A 20,150-nucleotide genomic window follows, 5' to 3' on the forward strand; every position below is an offset into this window, starting at 1 on the left:
CTAGGCCAGAATGGCTGGGTTTAAATCCCATCTGCCCTGAAGTTACATCATACCTACGAGACTTCCAAGCAGTACATGCCTGATCCAAATCACTCGACTTGATGAACATATTTATTGCCCTGAAGGGCTTTTGCCCGAAAAGTCGATTTTCCTGCTCCTTGGATTGTGCCTGACCTGCTATGCTTTTCCAGCACCATTCTAATCTTGTCTCTACTCTCCAACATCTGCAGTCCCCACATCTGCCATATTTATTGCCCATGTCACAGCATGTGCTTCTCTTAAATATAGCTTTAAACCTGTGTCCTCTTACTTTTGATCATTTTATGAACAGGAACAGTTTTCCTCAATCCAGACCCTTCATGATTTTGAAAAACTCTTCAAATCTTCTCTTAGCCTTCTCATTTCCAAAGACAGTAATCCAACTCAACAATCAATCAGATCTTCCACATCTTGTAAAGTCGAGATTAGATACTAATAGTATTCTGGAATGATGATTCCTTCCCATCTTTCAAAACCCCTGATCACCTACAATAAGTGTGAATCGCAAATCAAACTGAATATCCTTCATTTGCTTGGATTAGGGCAGCAGCACAACAAAGTCTCCTGAACGACATGATCGATTCACCATTACTAAAGCTACATGAACTCCCCAGTGTTGTTTCGATCTCAAAACAAAGGCGTCGAGGCATTTGGAAGCACAGGTTGCAAAGAAACTCCTTCACCCCAAGTAACATGCAGTCATAGCTTTGGCAAATAATCATCATTTGGTTATCATAAACACAGGGTCAAACTTCCACAAATATTGCACTGAATTATATTCAGACTGATAGTACTATGTATATTTGTGCACCAAATCTAAATACTCGTGAGAACACAAAAATTGCCATATTCCCTCCACCCCACATGACTCTCACTACCTCCTACTGCCCCCACCCACCAAATTTTCTGTATAACCTTTCCCATGCAACCTCCCCCCCTTCAACCATCCTCCCCAACCCTCCCCCTTCTCACTCCACATCATCCCACTCCTGTTCTCCACTATCTTGCACTCGCCCTACAGCCCACCCACGCTCTACCTCACATCTTCTCCCCTCACCCCTTCCCCCCTTTTTTTTCAGAGAGTACTCTAACAATCTGATACCCCTCCACTCTTTCCCTCCCATATTACCCTCACCGCCTCCCACTACCTCCACCCCTCAGGAAACCTTCTGTATTACATTTCCCATCAACCTCTCCCTCCGCTCGGCCATCATGCCCCTCCCCTTAATAGGCCGCGTTATTATTATTTTGTTATTCTCCTTTTCCAACCTAACCTACCTTCCCTCCCTCCCTCAGTACTGGTCTACATCGTTCCTATTGCTCTGGTACTTACAGCTTCCGCCTTCCCCTCAGGGCCCACTCCGTTCCCCTCAGCAACATAACATGGCGACCAGCGCGAACCTACCAATCAGCACCAGGATCTGAAGCAGGAGGCACGCCAGCCAATCGGAGGGAGGTGAACACACCTTCCTCGGAAATCTAACGAATCAGAGATCGTCCCAAACCAACCAGGAGCCGCCGGGACCCTCTGACCAATGAGTTGGAAGCAGCTCACGGTAACCAATCAGAAACGCCTCTTTCCCGTTCTGTCGCCATCCCTTGGATAATTGAGGATGATGTGTTTTAACTTGTGTCCAATCAAAATGCACAGCGCGGCAAGCAGCAACCAATCAAACATGTTGGGTGCTCCACCTGGTGGCGGTTCAGTGGTTGCCCATTCAGCATGCAGCATCTTGATCCTTTCTAACACAGTATTTCGTTCACAGCATTACTCTTCCCCGGCACTCTTCTCTCTCTTTCTTGCCTCTCAACTCTCTTCCCTCTTTTTCTCCTCTCCCCCGCCCCCCCCCCCCCCCCCACCTTCTGTGGAAATGAAGGTTAAGCTTTGCCCTTTTCAGCTACCTTCACTGATGACACAGAAAACTGTCTTCCAGTTCATGTGCTCAGGTAAATAAATCTCAAGGAATAAGTCTAAACATCAGTAACATAAGAAAAACTGAATATATGAACAAAGAGAGTGAGAGATTTATATTTTGCCTCTATAATATGTTGTTCTGAGGTACAGCATAAAAAGGAGTTGTGCATCAGGACCTTGCAGAAGCCCTGAAGCAGCAGATTCTCAGGGAATTTCCTGGGAAATTGCAGAATCCAATGGGTAATTCCCCTCCAAGTGACTCCCAGTGAACGATCTATTTAAATCAGATTGTGGAGGTTTCCATTTAATGATTCGTCTGGAAAAACTAGACAGTTAAAAGCCTAGCGTTTTATAAAATTAGTATTTTTTTCTCAATAACTATTAAATTGACAAACTAAGTTACCAAAGGAACTACCTGATGAAGGAGCAGTGCTCCGAAAGTCTAGTGCTTCCAAATAAACCTGCTGGACTATAACCTGGTGTTGTGTGAATTTTAACTAAGTTACCCAACACATACAGCCCCAATACACCTCCCCTCAATTCCTTCCAGGGATCGATATTCCCCTTTCTCTGGGGATGAAACTTAACCCACCCTCATCCCTCGGACCTGATACTATCCCTCTATCCAGAACCTGACATCCAGCTCTCTCCCAGGATCCAATAACAAAACCCCCCCACCAATCAGAGTCGTCAACTCCTGCCCAACACAACCTACACTAAGCATGCCATCATTGACCTGATACCCTTAGCATCTTATGACTTGGCACCTTGGTACCCAACCCACTGGACATTATAACATCACATTTGCCCTGTCACAGGAGCTGTCAAATTTCCTGTTTGTGCTTCTGGACATTAAAATCTTAGAATACAGTAACTACTGAAGTGTAAAGGGGCATGTGGTTTGACTTCCCCTGACTACCAAACACTGCAAGCAAGCTGAAAAGTTTAAATACCCTCCGCATTTCTGAAGAAGCCGTGATCAGAATCACCAATCACAAATTCTGAGATCTAAACATAAAAATGTAGGGGCAATCTGACTGTAATTATCCCTTTTGGAAAAGCTAGCCCAAAGTGTTTTTAGAATAGTTTCTTAGAACTGCATGTTTTGGACCCAACCGGTGTATGGGATAGACTTTTTTTTAGATTAGATTACTTACAGTGTGGAAACAGGCCCTTCAGCCCAACAAGTCCACACCAACCCGCAACCCACCCAGACCCATTCCCCTACATTTACCCTTCATCTAACACTATGGGCAATTTAGCATGGCCAATTCACCTAACCTGCACATTTTTGGATTGTGGGAGGAAACCTGAGCATCCAGAGGAAACCCACGAAGACACGGGGAGAATGTGCAAACTTCACACAGAGAGTCACCTGAGGTGGGAATTGAACCCGGGTCTCTGGTGCTCTGAGGCAGCAGTGCTAACCACTGTGCCACCATGCTTACCTGGTACAAGTACATTATAATAGGATTCAGTGATTATAGATAGGTTAAATTAATTGGGAAAAGTCTGGCATTAATTATCTAACTAGACATTATTTTTAAGAACCGAGGATGGAGTCTGTCAGGACCCAGTCACTGTCAGCCTGAGCTTCAACAATTTACACAGTCTCACTTCTCCAATTATTGTGATTTTTTTTTCCTTCTATTTGTTTTATAGCTGCAAATGGGATGTCACTTGTATCTTCTGTAGTGATTTGTGTAAAATATTGATCAATTCAACTGCTAATGCCTTATTTTCTAGATTCACTGTCTTAGGCCTCTTTGTTAACTATTTTAAAAATATCTACAGGAAATCTTACTAAATGTTTTTATATTTATAGATAGCTTTCTCTTATAATCTAATTCTGTTTACCCTCCCCCGTCTGCATTAATATTTTGGTCAGTTTGTTTATATTCTGCCCAATCTTCTTACCTGCCACCAATGTTTGCACAGTTATATGATTTTCCTCTTTATTAGATACACTTAGTTTTGCTATAGCACAAGTTGCTTCAGTGCAAATCAGCTTTAATGCGATTGAATAATTTAGACCCATTATTTGTAGAAAGCAAACGTACCTTACATGTATTGTCTATAACGCAATTCTAGTCACACTAGTTTAAATGGCACAGCTATTCCACGATTTTCTTATAATGTGAGATTGCATGAGAAGGGAACTATTGTGTTATATCCGAATCGACTGTACTATCTTTAACACTTCTAGTTAACCACAGTTGGGGGTCCATCCCTAAGAAGTTTTGTTACTTGTCCATTATAGAACCTACTGCAACTAATAACTTGTGAATTTGTTTAGCTTCAGTATTTTTAAGCAATTCTATAGCTCAAGAATTGTTTTCTTCAAGGTATCCAATCCTATTCTGTTTAGCCCATTTCTGACATGAAATCTTTTTGGAAGTTTCATATCTTCTTCAATTTCTTCTTAATGTTAAATTTGTTTGTAATCTGTTGGTTTTAAGCTTATTTTCTTGCATCAAATCAATGCTGTTTTATTTCTGTTGTCTTAAAGTTGGAATACATCTGTAATATCACAATGCTGCAGTATTCCCTTTGCAAGTTTGAAAATCCAGTATCATGGCAAGTGCACACAACTTTTTTCCAATAAAATGTTAGATAGTAAAATTGCATTATGTTACTGTTATGACATAGAGACAGACAACCGAGAAAAATCAATCTTTCTGTATTTGCAACACAGTAAAATTAAAGCGAAGACCTCCAAAAGTTACTCCAATAGTTTCTGTTCAGACTTTTAATAACCAGTCCCAGACTTTATGAATAATTAATGCCAGGTACTGGTTTTGTAACTCAAGCAATAGATTTAACAATTTATTAAATACATATAATTTCAGCAAAGAAAAATTGAACAAGGTTATCTGATTAATGTCTATGCTTTAACCTGAAAACATTTATTTCAGTCCCCATTCAGCCAGACACATAATGTAAAAATATAAATAAAATTAATTAACTGGTCAGGTTACTTTAATGGCTTTCACAACATTGTTTTACAGGCAGAGATGTGGACTCCTTGGATGGATTTCTGGACCCACCATTCAGGGTCACCTTCTCAGTTCATTCAGGTAAACTTCTAACTCCGTTTTCAAATTTTGGGCTTCCAAAAGCAGGTGTGGGAGATTAGTCAAGCAGCTTTCAAATCTTCCTGCTCTGTCATCAGGAGCCAAGCCAATCTCCACTGAAAACATAGATCAAAAAAACTAACTTCAACTATGGTCCTGCCCTGAGAGACCCACCATCTTTTACCAAGGCCTCAATTGCCACCTGCCTTCTGCTTGAATATACAATTTCTTCCAGACTTGCTGGAACCAATGCCCAGATACCGTCCTTCTTAATAGTCAACATCTGCTATCCGTTTAAACACAATGCTGTTTCCAGGTCACTGGGTCTGTAGGAGCCTTTTTGATCAGGACTCAGCCTGCAATTTGCCTCCAGACCTGGTCTTACAAACAAACAAAAGCTTGTTTTGGTCTGTTCTTTTCTTTTTACCACAGCTATCCAAAAGTTCACATAGAGTCATAGAGATATAGAGATGTACAACTGTCCATGCCGCCCAGATATCCCAACCCATCTAGTCCCATCTGCCAGCACACGGCCTATGTCCCTCCAAACCCTTCCTATTCGTATACACATCCAAATGCCTTTTAAGTGTTGCAATTGTGCCAGCCTTCACCGCATCCTCTGACAGCTCATTCCATACACGTACCACACTCTGCGTGAAAAATTTGTCCCTTAGGTCTCTTTTCTATCTTTCCCCTCTCACCCTAAACCTATGCTGTCTAGTTGTGGACTTCCCCACCACAGGGAAAAGACTTTGTCTATTTAACCTATCCATGCCCCTCATAATTTTCTAAACTTCTAAAAGGTCACCCCTCAGCCTCCAACGCTCCAGGGAAAACAGCCCCAGCCTGTTCAGCCGCTCCCTGTAGCTCAAATCCTCCAACCCTGGCAACATCCTTATAAATCTTTTCTGAACCCTCTCAAGTTTCACAACTTCTTTCCGATAGGAAGGAGACCAGAACTGCACGCAATATTCCAACAGTGGCCAAACCAATGTCCTGTACATCCGCAATATGACCTCCCAACTCCTGTACTCAATACTCTTACCAATAAAAGCAAGCATACCAAATGCCTCTTCACTATCCTTTCTGTCTGCGACTCCTCTTTCAAGGAGCTATGCACCTGCACTCCAAGGTTTCTTTGTTCAGCAACACTCCCTAGGGCCTTACCATTAAGTGTATAAGTCCTGCTAAGATTTGCATTCCCAAAATGCAGCACCTCGAATTTATCTGAATTAAACTCCAACTGCCACTTCTCAGCTCATTGGCTCATTTGATTAAGATCCTGTTGTAATTTGAGGTAACCTTCTTCGTTGTCCACTACACCTCCAATTTTGGTGTCGTCTGCAAACTTACTAACTATCCCTCTTATGCTCACATCCAAATCATTTATATAAATAACGAAAAGTCATCTCCAAGTCCAAACCAATATTATTAAAAGAATAAAAATTAAAACAATTAAAAATTAGTGAGGGTTCTAAACATTACTTCTTCCAAATTCAAAATAATATTAAATACTTATACTCTATCTCTACTGCTTCCTGAAATTTTCCTGCTTTTTGAAACAATCAAACTGGCGGGCTCTTGCTTTCTGGAAGTTTTCCCACATTTTGCAGTGAAGATTGAAGTCCCTGGCTTCTTCACAGGCGAAGGGATATTTTTCCCCCATTTCATGGCTCAACATCAATGCACACCCCCTTGTATTTATATAGCCTTAATAAATCTTTCTACCAAATATTCAGTTTAAAGTATAAGGGGCCTGACCTAATAAAGATATGGAGATGCCATTGGTGTTGGACTGGGGTGAACAAAGTTAAAAATCACACAACACCAGGTTATAGTCCAACAGGTTTATTTGGAAGCACTCGCTTTCAGAGCACTGCTCCTTCATCAGGTGGTTGTGGAGTACAAGATTGTAAGACACAGAATTTATAGCAACAAGTTTACAGTGTGATGTAACTGAAATTATACATCGAAAAATACTTCGATTGTTTGTTAAGTCTCTCATCTGTTAGAATGACCATGTTAGTTTCACTTTTTTCCTATGTAAATTGCAAAACTCTTTTTTAAAAGGTACATTTTCAAGTGAACTTTAACAATTGGTGTCAGCCCAGACAATGTATTGGGTATTAGCACGCCTCGGTGTGCTGCTGTCTGTGCCATAATGTTTAGACTGATTTTAATCTAAAAAATGAATTAACAGAATCTTACATGGATTCATGCAGTTTTTGAGCAAAATACAATGTAACTGTGCAAGTACAAATTCACCCCACAAACGTATATATGTATATATGCATGTGCGTGGAGGGTGGGATTGTGAGTGTCTGTGTGAAAGAGAGAGAGTGTGTGTGTCTAGGTCTAAGAACGGGGTATGATGCGCAACTCATCGACCGCCAGTTCTGACGTGTCACAGCAAGGAACCGCAATGACCGCCTCAGGAGACAGACACGTGCTGCAACCGACAGGGTATCCTTCGTTGTTCAGTATTTCCCAGGAGCTGAAAAACTACACCTTGTTCTTCGCAGCCTGCAAAGAGGATGAGCACCTGGCCAAGACCTTCCCCAAACCTCCACTGCTTGCCTTTAAACAACCCCAAACCTCAAACAAATCATTGTTTGTAGCAAACTGCCTGGCTTTCAGGACAACTCCATACATCCCTGTCACGGTAGACATTGCAAGATGATTTAGAGTGTGGATATGGATACCACCACTATGCGTGGGGCCACCTCCTGCCATGTACGTGGCAGGTGCTCGTGTGACTCAGCCAATGTTGTCTATCTCATACGCTGCACGCAAGGATGCCCTGAGGCGTGGTACATTGGGGAAACTGAGCAGAGGCTATGGAGACGGATGAATGGGCTCCACACAACAATCAACAGACAGGAGTGTTCCCTCCCAGTCGGAGAATGCTTCAGCGGTCTGGGACATTCGACCCTCAGACTTTCGGATGACCATCCTCCAAGGCGGACTTCGGGACAGGCAGCAGCGAACTGTAGCCGAGCAGAGACTGATAGCCAAGTTTGGTACCCATGGGGATGGCCTCAACTGGGACCTTGGGTTCATGTCACACTACAGGTGACCCCATTGCACTACACACACACACACACACACACACACAGGCACTCCTATACACAGACAGATGCACACATACATATATACATTTGTGGGGTGAATTTGTACTTGCACAGTTACATTGTACTTTGCTCAAAAACTGCATGAATTCATGAAAGATTCTATTAATTCATTTTTTAGATTAGAATCAGTCCAAACGTTATGGCACAGAGGGGTGCTGACACCAATTGTTAAAGTTCACTTGAAAATGTACATAGGAAAGAAGTGAAACTAACATGGTCATTCTAACAGATGAGAGACTTAACAAACAATCAAGGTATTTTTCAATGTATAATTTCAGTTACGTCACACTGTAAACTTTTGCTGTAAATTCTGCATCTTATAATCTTATTCTCCACAACCACCTGATGAAGAAGCAGCGCTCCAAAAACTAGTGCTTCCAATCAAAACTGTTGGACTATAACCTGGTGTTGTGTGATTTTTAACTTTGACCTAATAAAAGTCTGAAGATTCTTCTATCTTCCATTTTCTCCTTCTTCTGTCTTTAGACTCCATAAATGAACTGTGCTACATTTCCAATATTGTACCCTTGGTATAAACTAAACAAAACTGTTGTCCCCTTTTCTATCTAAGGCAATGCTTGTTTTCCAGGTAAGTACTTGTTCTCACGTTTGAAGAATGAGTACTCCCTGGTCCTCTGAGTTGTTATTTTAAATCGACTCCCCCTTGCCTTCCCCCTTTTACTCCCAGAGCTCCCAACCCCTCCAGCAGAGCATTTTTTGATTAAGGAATCTTCAACTTTCCACTGTGGCTAGTTTTTACTCTCTTTCTAGTCCATGCTGATTTTCCTGTGTTGCTTGTCAGCTTTGAGGTGAATATTTCCTTCTGGACTGCTGCTTTAGCATTTCTGCTGCTCGCACAATTGTTGCCGACATGTTTGTTGGTTCATGCATTTCAATTGCTGACTGACAGTATTTTTCAAAAGCAGTAATGTATTTAAAGTGGTACACTCACTTGGCTTCAGAGAGCTAGCATTCCTGCGCCAAATGGATTCTCTCCACTGTTGGTACCTTGAGGTATTTCAGCAATGGTGTCCAGTATGAACATGTCATGCTGGGCCTAGGATGCAAAGTGCTGCCACCAATCCTCCTTTCTATTCGGAGTGTACAGGCCTGTCTAATTATTATAGGTAGAGAATAGACAACTGGTAAGTCTTATGAGATACTGCCTTATATAATAAGGTAGCAATATGTACAAGTGACATTGGCTGGTTAGAAGTCATTACTTAAGACCATCAGGAACCAGAGATGATACATGTGTATCCATCAGGACGTCACGCCTGATTCTCCACCCGGTCTGACATCACCAGTTTGGGTTGACTTCAACATTAACTCTTTAAGAAACATTATCTTAAACAGCAGAAAGCAGTTCGAAGAATGTTCCTAGACTTCTACATGAAATGGGCGGGATGAGGAAAGATTGGAACCCAGGCTTATATCCATTGGAGTTTATAAAAGTAAGAGGTGACTTGATTGAAACATATAAGATGCTCAGAGCTTGACAGGGTGGATATTCAAAAGGGAGCTCCCCCTTGTGGGAGAATCTAGAAGAATGTTTGAATGTAATGTGTTGTCCATTTCAGGCACAGATGAGATTTTTTTCTTCACAGAGATCCGAGATTCCTTAGATCTATCTCTTGAAAATTCAGTAGAGTCTTTGAATATAACTAAGAAAGAAGCAGAAAGGTTTTGTGGAATGTGAAGAAATCAGATCAGCCATGATCTTATTGAGTGATAGAGCAGCTTTGAAGGAAAGAATAATCTACTCATGCTCCTACTTCATGTTTGTATATATAAACAGATATCTGGGCACTTTTTCAATTGCTCCACAAATGTTCTCCAAGTTTTTGTGCATTAGGTAAATCAGAAGCAGTAATCCAGAATACTTCCTTGAAAGTAAAGTTGCAGGTAGATAGGATAGTGAAGAAGGCCTTTCGTATGCTTTCCTTTATTGGTCAGAGTATTGAGTACAGGAGTTGGGAGGTCATGTTGTGGCTGTACAGGACATTGGTTAGGCCACTGTTGGAATATTGTGTACAATTCTAGTCTCCTTTCTATTGGAAAGATGTTGTGAAACTTGAAAGGGTTCAGAAAAGATTTTCAAAGATCTTGCCAGGGTTGGACGATTTGAGCTAAAGGGAGAGGCTGAATAGGCTGAGGCTGTTTCCCTGGGAGAGTCGGAGGCTGAGGGGTGACTTTATAGAGGTTTATAAAAACATCAGGGGCATGGATAGAATAGATAGACAAGGTTTTTTCCTGGGTTTTGGGGGAGTCCAGAACCAGAGGGGTCGATAAGAGAGGAAAGATATAAGAGAGACCGAAGGGGCAACTTTTTCACGCAGAGGGTGGTGCGTGTATGGGATGAATCGTCAGAGGAAGTGGTGGAGGCTGGTACAATTACAACATTTAAAAGACATCTGGATAGGTATATGAATAGGAAGGGTTTAGAGGGATATGGGCCAGGTGCTGGCAAATGGAACTAGATTAGGTTAGAATATCGAGTCGGCATGGATGATTTAGACCAAAGGCTCTGTTTCTGTGCTGTACAGCTGTATGACTGTATGACTTTAATGCCAAATATTTTCATCAAACTTTTAAAACAATCCCCTGAAGGCACATCAGACAAAAAAAAACAAAATCTATTTTCTATAATTATCATCCATCTTTATTCAAATTCTTTGTAACTCCTAAGAAACACACATGGAACATCTGTGACTCATACCTTTTATCAAAAAGTTTGAGTTAATCATTGTTGTATTAACCTCACTGATATCTGAATAGAATTTGGTTCATCCATATTTTCACAAATTAGAAATGTATATTCTTCACACCTTACAAAAATAGATTCTATAAATTACAATCCATCATGTACCAACTGTTAATGGCAAACACAAATTCAAACCAATAATCTAATTCTGGTAAAAATAAACATTGCCATAACTTCTGATCCATTATAGCTTGACCGAAGGATATAATAAGATTCACTGTAACGATGAGTTCATTTTGTACACAGCAATCTGTGATTGAACAAACACTAACAGTAGTTTAAATTGAATGTGTGCATTTAATATTCAAAGAGTTATGGCATGGATTAAGCATAGAGTATAATTGGTGGTTAATAAAGCAAGGTCAGGGTTTATCAAATTTTACACATCCTTTATGTTTTGTGCAATTTGAAGCAGTCAACATGGTCATTGTGCCTGCCAGGGGATTAGTTAGCTCAGTTGGCAGGATGAGGCAATGTGAGTTTAATTTCTGTGCCATCTGAGGTTACCATAAAGACATTTCGTGCTCAACCCCTCCCGTCAACTGAGGTGTGGTTACTCTTAAGTTAACTCACCACCACTTGTTCCACTCTGTCTCTCTTGAGGGCTCTGGTAAAACACCTTTACATGCTTGCCATTCAGTAGACCTCTCTGACAATGAATATTGCAGAAATCTAACATCCTACTGTAGATCTGCAATATTGCAGATGTCTTGATCCTTGAACTTAGAATCATAGAATCCTTACAGTGCAAAAAGAGACAATTCAGTCTATCAAGTCTGCACTGATCCTCCAAAGAACACCCCCCCCCAGACCTACTCCCCCCACCCTATCTCCGTAACCCCACATTTACCATAGATAACCTGCCTAGCTTGGACATCCCTCGATGCTATGGGTAATTTAGCGCGGCCAATCCACCAAACCTGCACATCTTTGTATGATGGGAGGAAATGGGAGCACCCAGAGGAAGCCCACGCAGTCACAGGGGAAACATGCAAAGTCCACACAAACAATCACCTAAGACTGCAACTGAATCTTGGTCCCTGCCGTTGTGAGGCAGTGATACAATCCATTGTCGCACCCTCCCATAACAGTGACCTCTGGAAGTATCAGCACTGGAGTTAACATCACTAGATTTTCAGAAGTTCTCCTGCCATTATATTGCAGTACACAAATATTCTTTGGATAGGTTGAGTAGATAAATTGTGGGGCATTTTTCAACGTTTGTTGCTTGATTCTGAATCATTTGTAGCCTCTTACTGTGGCTTATTACTGTACAGCCATTTGGGTGACCATTTTCCAGGAACTAACAGATGTAATCTTTATGCAGTGTGAAGAGAGTTTGACTGCATGCTGCTTCTCACATGTGGCTTGAGAGTTGCTTAGTCAGCTTGAAGCTCTGATGGTGATGGTGTTATTGATATGCAATATACAAACTCTATTTCTTTGCAAGCTCCTTTTCTTATGCCAGAGCTCTGCTATTTATTTGTCTTCTTTGGTTTTGACAACTACCAAGTTCTTGCAAGCTGTTCTTTGTTCTTGCCATGAGGCTTTGTTATTTTCTGCAGTCCAGCCAAGTTCACCACTGACATGTCAGTGTGTTCAAATCATCAGGCATTTATGGATCTTCAGCTAGAAAGCGGAGGTGAAACTGAAAAAGGCAGAAATACTCTGCAGGTCTTTTGTAGCATCTCTAGAGAGAGCGGAGGTAAGATAGGCTGCACTAGACACATCAAGGCAGCATTTCACAGAATATGGCATTAATGAGCTTTCGGCGCTGTTGGAGTCAATAGGAATCTCTACTTTTTGGGGACTTGAAAGGGTTTAGAAAAGACTTACAAAGATGCTGCCAGGTTTGGAGGATTTGAGCTAAAGGGAGAGGCTGAATAGGCTGAGGCTGTTTCCCCTGGAACGTTGGAGTCTGAGGGGTGACCTTATAGAGGTTTATAAAATTATGAGGGGCATGGATAGGGTAAATAGACAAAATCTTTTCCATGGAGTGGGGGAGTCCAGAACTTGAGGGCATAGGTTTAGGGTGAGAGGGGAAAGATATAAAAGAGACCTAAGGGGCAACTTTTTCACACAGAGGGCGGTACGTGTATGGAATGAGCTGCTGGAGGAAGTGGTGGAGGCAGGTACAATTACAACATTTAAGAGGCATTTGGATGGGTATATGAATAGGAAGGGTTTGGAGGGATATGGGCCAGGTGCTGGCAGGTGGGACTAGATTGGGTTGGGATATCTGGTCGGCATGGACGGGTTGGACCGAAGGGTCGGTTTCCGTGTTGTACATCTCTATGACTCTATCACTCTAAATAAAATAATAATAGTTATTGGAAATCACTTATCTAAATCTGGGGAGTTCACTGCAGGGGTTCCTTAAGCTAGTGACAGAAGTCCAACCATCATCAGCTGCCTTATCAATGGTGTCAAGTCTCTTGACATTTTAAAGGAGTCCGAGAGTATAGAGGTCTATAGCACAGAAAAAGATCTCTTCGGTCCATCATGTCTGCACCAGTTAAAAATGACTATCTAACTATTCTAATCCCTTTTCATTCACGGGATGTGGGTGTCACTGGCTAGGCCAGCCTTTATTGCCCATCCCTAATTACCCAGAAGTCAGTTAAGAGACAACCACATTGATGTGGGTCTGGAATTACATATAGGCCAGACCAGGTAAGAATGGTAGTTTCCTTCCCTAAAGGACATTTCGTGAATTAGATGGTTTTTTCAAACAATTGACAATGTTCAGCTTGACAATGAATTGGCAATGAACATGGTCATTATTTGACTCTTAATTTCAGATTTTTCATTGAATTCAAATTCCACCATCTGTCATGGTGCAATTCAAATTCAAGTCCCCAGGCCATTACTTGGGTCTCTGAATTAACAGTCCAACAATAATACGTGGATTACACCTCTTCCCACCCTACCTTTTGCAAAAATGCCATCCCGTATTCCCAATTCCTCCGCCTCCGCTGGATCTGCTCCCAGGAGGACCAGTTCCACCACAGAACACACCAGATGGCCTCCTTCTTTAGAGACCGCAATTTCCCTTCCCACGTGGTTAAAGATGCCCTCCAACACATCTCGTCCACATCCCGCACCTCTGCCTTTAGACCCCACCCCTCCAACCGTAACAAGGACAGAACGCCCCTGGTGCTCACCTTCCACCCTACCAGCCTTCGCATAAACCAATCATCCGCCGACATTTCCGCCACCTCCAAACAGACCCCACTCCCAGGGATATATTTCCCTCCCCACCCCTTTCCACCTTCCGCAAAGACCGTTCCCTCCGCGACTACCTGGTCAGGTCCACGCCCCCAAACAACCCACCCTCCAATCCTGGCACTTTCCCCTGCCACCGCAGGAACTGTAAAACCTGCGCCCACACCTCCTCCCTCACCTCTATCCAAGGCCCTAAAGGAGCCTTCCACATCCAAAGTTTTACTTGCACATCCACTAATATCATTTATTGTATCTGTTGCTCCCGATGCGGTCTCCTCTACATTGGGGAGACTGGGCACCTCCTAGCAGAGCACTTTAGGGAACATGTCCGGGACACCCGCACCAATCAACCACACTGCCCTGGGGCCCAACATTTCAACTCCCCCTCCCACTCTGCCGAGGACATGGAGGCCCTGGGCCTCCTTCACCGCCGCTCCCTCACCACCAGACGCCTGGAGGAAGAACACCTCATCTTCCGCCTCGGAACACTTCAACCCCAGGGCATCAATGTGGACTTCAACAGTTTCCTCATTTCCCCTTCCCCCACCTCACCCTAGTTCTAAACTTCCAGCTCAGTAACTGTCCCCATAACTTGTCCGACCTGCCTATCTTCTTTTCCACCTATCCACTCCACCCTCTCCTCCTTGACCTATCACCTTCATCTCCTCCCCCACTCACCCATTGTACTCTATGCTACTTTCTCCCCACCCCCACCCTCCTCTAGCGTATCTCTCCACGCTTCAGGCTCTCTGTCTTTATTCCTGATGAAGGGCTTTTGCCCGAAACGTCGATTTTGAAGCTACTTGGATGCTGCCTGAACTGCTGTGCTCTTCCAGCACTACTAATCCAACAATAATACCACCAGGCCATAGCCTCCTCTTTTTCTAGCACCTTGTATGCCTTGTCAGGACTGAGGAGGGGAAGAGTTTATGAAAAGTATCAAGGATTACTTTCTTGATCTGTTTGTTTCTGGCACAATGAAGTAGGAGGTACAACAAAACCTAATTTTGGGGAATGAGGTGGCTTAAAATGTCAGGTATAATAGAGGAAAGAGAGAGGAAAAGGAGCAATGCAGAGTAAAACTAATGAATTCGGGAGGGCCATTTCAATGAGGTGAAAACAAATTTGGACCAGGAAATTTAGAATCAAAGAATGAAAAGCAAAACTTGTAACAAAACAATAGATTCAAATCTCATATTGAGCAGTTCAACTTCACCAACACATTTCACCCCAACCTTAAATTCATCTGGACCATCTCTGACACCTCCTGGACCTCTCCATCTCCATCAATGATGATCGACTTAACACTGACATTTTTTTCAAACCCACTGACTACCATGGTGGATTACACCTTCTCCCACCCTACCTCCTGCAAAAATGCTATCCTGTATTCCAAATTCCTCCGCCTCCATCATATCTGCTCCCAGGAGGACCAGTTCCACCACAGATCACACCAGATGGCCTCCTTCTTTAAAGACTGAAATTTCCCTACCCACATGGTTAAAGATGCCCTCCAACGCATTTCATCCACATTCTGCACCTCCGCCCTCAAACCCCACCCCTCCAACTGCAACAAGGACAAAGCCCCCCTGGTCCTCACCTTCCACCCCACCAACCTCCGCCAACATTTCCGCCACCTCCAAACGGAGGTGTCAGAAATGGTCCAGGTGAATTTAAGGTCTGGGTGAAATGTGTTGGTGGGATATATCTCCCTCCCACCCCTTTCCACAAAGACCGTTCCCTCTGGGACTACCTGGTCAGGTCCACGCCCCCCAACAACCCACCCTCCTGTCCTAGCACCTTCCCCTGCCTCCACAGGAATTGCAAAACCTGCGCCCACACATCCCCTCTCACCTCCATCCAAGGCCACAAAGGAGCCTTTCACATTCATCATCGTCTCACCTGCCCATCCACCAATGTCATTTATTGTATCCGTTGCTCTTGATGCAGTCTCCTTTACATTGGGGACACTGGACGCCTCCTCGCAGAGCGCTTCAGGGAACATCTCTGGGACACCCGACCCAATCAAACCCACCGCCCCATGACCGAACATTTCAACTCCCCCTCCCACTCTATGGAGGACGTGCAGGTCCTGGGCCTCCTCCACCGCCGCTCTCTCACCACCCAACACCTGGAGGAAGAATACTTTATCTTCCGCCTCGGAACACTTCAATCTCATGGCATCAATGTGGACTTCACCAGTTTCCTTGTTCCCCCTCCCCCCACCTTACCCCAGTTTCAACCTTTCCAGCTCAGCACTGTCCCCATGACCTGTCCTACCTGCCAACCTTCCTTCCCACCTATCCACTCCACCCTCCCCTCTGACATATCACCCCCATCACCACCTACATCCACCTATTGTACTCTGGGCTACCTTCTCCCCAACCCCACCCTCCCGCCCATTTATCTGTCCACCCCGGAGGCTCCCTGCCTCATTCCTGATGAAGGGCTCTTGCCCGAAACGGAGAATTTCCTGCTCCTCGGATGTTGCTTTTTCCTGCTGTGCTTTTCCAGCACAACTCTAATTTAGACTCTGATCTCCAGCATCTGCAGTCCTCACTTTCACCTCAAATCTCATGTTATCTGTTTGCCACAAAATACATATTAAATTCAGTGATGCTTCCAGATTTATATCTATGGGACCTGAGGACCTGCCAGTACACAAGACCAAACTGTCACATTCAGGGGTAAGTTGCAGAGGTGCTTGTTGAATTTGCATAAGGGTGATAACCTGCCTGGTAATATATAGGATAAGGATTTGTCCTTGCGGTTCACCATGTGCATTACACAAGATATACAAAAGCGCTATCCCCTTATATCCTATTCTATATTGACTGGCACTGCAAAAAAGGAATTAACCAAATGGTTGTGGGAGCTGTTGCAGTTAGTTTTAACTTTGATTTCCACATAAGAAGTGAAGGGTTCCTTCACGTTCATTAGGACCCGGCAAGACCTATACATTGAGACCAATGTCACATCCATGTGCTGATTCAACACTGTCAGTTTATTGACTAACACAACACTCAGAAACCTTTGACATCCGTACTGTGTCACTATATCATGGCAATAAAAATGTAGCACCTGTATCTAAACCTGTATACATTGAATTCATGAATTTAGCAACGCATGCCATCGAATTTAGTTTCAATAACCATCACCAGGGATATATTTCCCTCCTTCTTTAAAGACCACAATTTCCCCTCCCACGTGGTTGAAGATGCCCTCCAACACAACTCATCCATGTCCTGCATCTCTGCCCTCAAACCCCACCCCTTCAACCGCAATAAGGACAGAACCCCCTGGTCTTCACCTTCCACCCCACCAACCTCCGCATACATCACATCATCTGCCAACATTTCTACCACCTTCAAACAGACCCCACCACCAGGGATATATTTCCCTCTCCACCTCTATCTGCATTCTGCAAAGACTGTTCCCTCCGTGACTACCTGGTCAGGTCCACGCCCCCCAACAAACTACCGTCTCCTCCTGGCACCTTCCCCTGCCACCGTAGGAATTGCAAAACGTGCGCCGATACCTCCCCCCTCACCTCCATCCAAGGCCCCAAAGGAGCCTTTCACATCCATCAAAGTTTCACCTGCACTTCCACACATCATTTATTGTATCCATTGCTCCCGATGCGGTCTCCTTTACATTGGGGAGACTGGACACCTCCTATCAGAGCGCTTTAGGGAACATCTCCGGGACACCCACACCAATCAACCCCACTACCCGATGGCCAAACATTTCAACTCCCCCTCCCACTCTGCCGAGGATATGCAGGTCCTGGGCCTCCTCCACTACCACTCCCTCACCACCCGATGCCTGGAGGAAGAACGCCTCATCTTCTGCCTTGGAATACTTCAACCCCAGGGCATCAATGTGGACTTCACCAGTTTCCTCATTTCCCCTCCCCCCCACCTTACCCCATTTCCAACCTTCCAGCTCAGCACCATCCTCATGACCTGTCCCATCTGTCAATCTTCCTTCCCACCTATCCGCTCCACTCTCCTCTGACCTATCACCTTTATCCCCAACTTCATCCACCTATTGCACTCTCAGCTATCTTCTCCCCAGCCCCGCCCCTCTCCCATTTATTTCTCCACCATAGAGGCTCCCAGCCTCTTTCCTGATGAAGGGCTTTTGCCTGAAACATCGATTTTCCTGCTCCTGGGATGCTGCCTGACCTTCTGTGATTTTCCAGCACCACTCTAATCTTGACTCTAATCTCCAGCATCTGCAGTACCCACCTCTGTTTAGTTTCAATATCATGATGTGAACCCAAATAAATGGTATTGCTATGGGATTTCCTTTAGGCCAAGCTCTTATTAACACCTATGTTGGTTACCATGTTGTGAAAACTCATGAAAAGGCCTATCCATGACTTTTAGCCCTGAGCAGTGCCCAGTGTACTGCATAGTGTCCAGGAAGGGCAATACATCTCAAAAATTTGAACAAGTGAGGCTAGCTGTTATTGCTACTATGCAGTAAGTTCACAAGTAGTTTATTCCACTAACAGGATGTTGCCATCAAGCCAAAAATACTTTATGCCTACCCCACAAATGAGTAATGTGATATAAGTTTCAGTGCTAATGTGATGCTAGGTATTTAGGCTGCATATCCCAATGACTGGCAGATTGTAGTAGGTATTATGTCCTGTTCACCATTTGCAGTGGGCAACATGGCTATTGTCTTCAACCACCCCATGCCTGTAAGCCTCAGATAAGTATACCCACCAGCAGATGTGAAATCATTTAATAAATAAACTGGACTGTACTGAGAGGCATATCAAAAACAAATTAAAGATTGTCGGTCAGGCTCACAGAGTGGCACATTTGTGTGTGTGCGAGAAGCTACACACTGGAATGCAGCTTCATGTAGGCAAATAGAATTGCAACACACATCGTACCTTTTTCAAAAAAAGTGTTCATGCAGACAGCCAGTTGCTACTACATCCCCATGGCGACACCCTAACCAAGCAGAAACTAGCTGCCTGGTCTGAGAATTAAGACCGACAGTAATTGTTCTTGCTGTTTCTCCATGTCTGAAGGACCTGAACTTAAGGGAATTTATATTTGCCAGGATTTGGTGTTGGAGAGACTGTTAGGTCTGAAGGTTGATAAGTCTCCGGGACCTGATGGCCTGCATCCCAGGGTACTGAAGGAGGTGGCTCGGGAAATCGTGGATGCGCTGGTGATTATTTTCCAGAGTTCAATAGAATCGGGGTCGGTTCCTGAGGATTGGAGGGCGGCTAATGTTGTGCCACTTTTTAAGAAGGGTGGGCGGGAGAAAGCAAGAAATTATAGACCAGTTAGTCTGACCTCAGTGGTGGGAAAGATGCTGGAGTCTATTATAAAGGATGAAATTACGGCACATCTGGATAATAGTAACAGGATAGGACAGAGTCAGCATGGATTTATGAAGGGGAAATCATGCTTGACTAATCTTCTTGAATTTTTTGAGGATGTAACTCGGAAGATGGACGAGGGAGATCCAGTGGATGTAGTTACCTGGACTTTCAGAAAGCTTTTGATAAAGTCCCACACAAGAGGTTAGTGAGTAAAATGAGGGCGCACGGGATTGGGGGCAAAGTACTAGATTGGATAGAGAATTGGTTGGCTAATAGGAAACAAAGGGTAGTGATTAACGGCTCCATTTCGGAATGGCAGGCAGTGACCAGTGGGGTACCGCAGGGATCCGTGCTGGGACCGCAGCTTTTTACAATATATGTAAATGATATAGAAGATGGTATCAGCAATAACATTAGCAAATTTGCTGATGACACAAAGCTGGGTGGTAGGGTGAAATGTGATGAGGATGTTAGGAGATTACAGGGTGACCTGGACAAGTTAGGTGAGTGGGCAGATGCATGGCAGATGCAGTTTAATATGGATAAATGTCTGGTTATCCACTTTGGTGGCAAGAACAGGAAGGCAGATGACTACCTCAATGGTATCAAATTAGGTAAAGGGGCTGTTCAGAGAGATCTGGGTGTTCTTGTC

The 20,150-nt window shown here is 43.8% G+C and overlaps 2 protein-coding genes across 3 annotated transcripts in view; one reads left to right on the top strand and one right to left on the bottom strand.

Annotated features, from left to right (window-relative positions):
- mtmr4 (myotubularin related protein 4) overlaps positions 1–1,445 on the bottom strand; it is a 132,251-nt gene extending 130,806 nt beyond the window's left edge. Inside the window, exon 1 of the mRNA XM_072589503.1 lies at positions 1,373–1,445. The gene's annotated coding sequence lies outside the window, so the exon portion shown is untranslated. The remainder of the gene's footprint in view (positions 1–1,372) is intronic.
- Positions 1,446–1,968: 523 nt separating this feature from the next.
- hpda (4-hydroxyphenylpyruvate dioxygenase a) overlaps positions 1,969–20,150 on the top strand; it is a 64,721-nt gene continuing 46,539 nt past the window's right edge. Inside the window, exons 1-2 of one of the 2 annotated variants that reach the window (XM_072589508.1) lie at positions 1,969–1,986; positions 4,963–5,031. In XM_072589508.1, the coding sequence (XP_072445609.1) occupies positions 4,969–5,031 (63 nt within the window). In that variant the 5' untranslated portion in view covers positions 1,969–1,986; positions 4,963–4,968. Of the gene's footprint in view, positions 1,987–4,480; positions 4,536–4,962; positions 5,032–20,150 lie in introns of those variants that run through there. The other variant, XM_072589507.1, reaches the window with a different exon arrangement.

The sequence above is a fragment of the Chiloscyllium punctatum genome, chromosome 19, assembly GCF_047496795.1.
Source record: "Chiloscyllium punctatum isolate Juve2018m chromosome 19, sChiPun1.3, whole genome shotgun sequence".
Classification (NCBI taxonomy): Eukaryota; Metazoa; Chordata; class Chondrichthyes; order Orectolobiformes; family Hemiscylliidae; genus Chiloscyllium; species Chiloscyllium punctatum.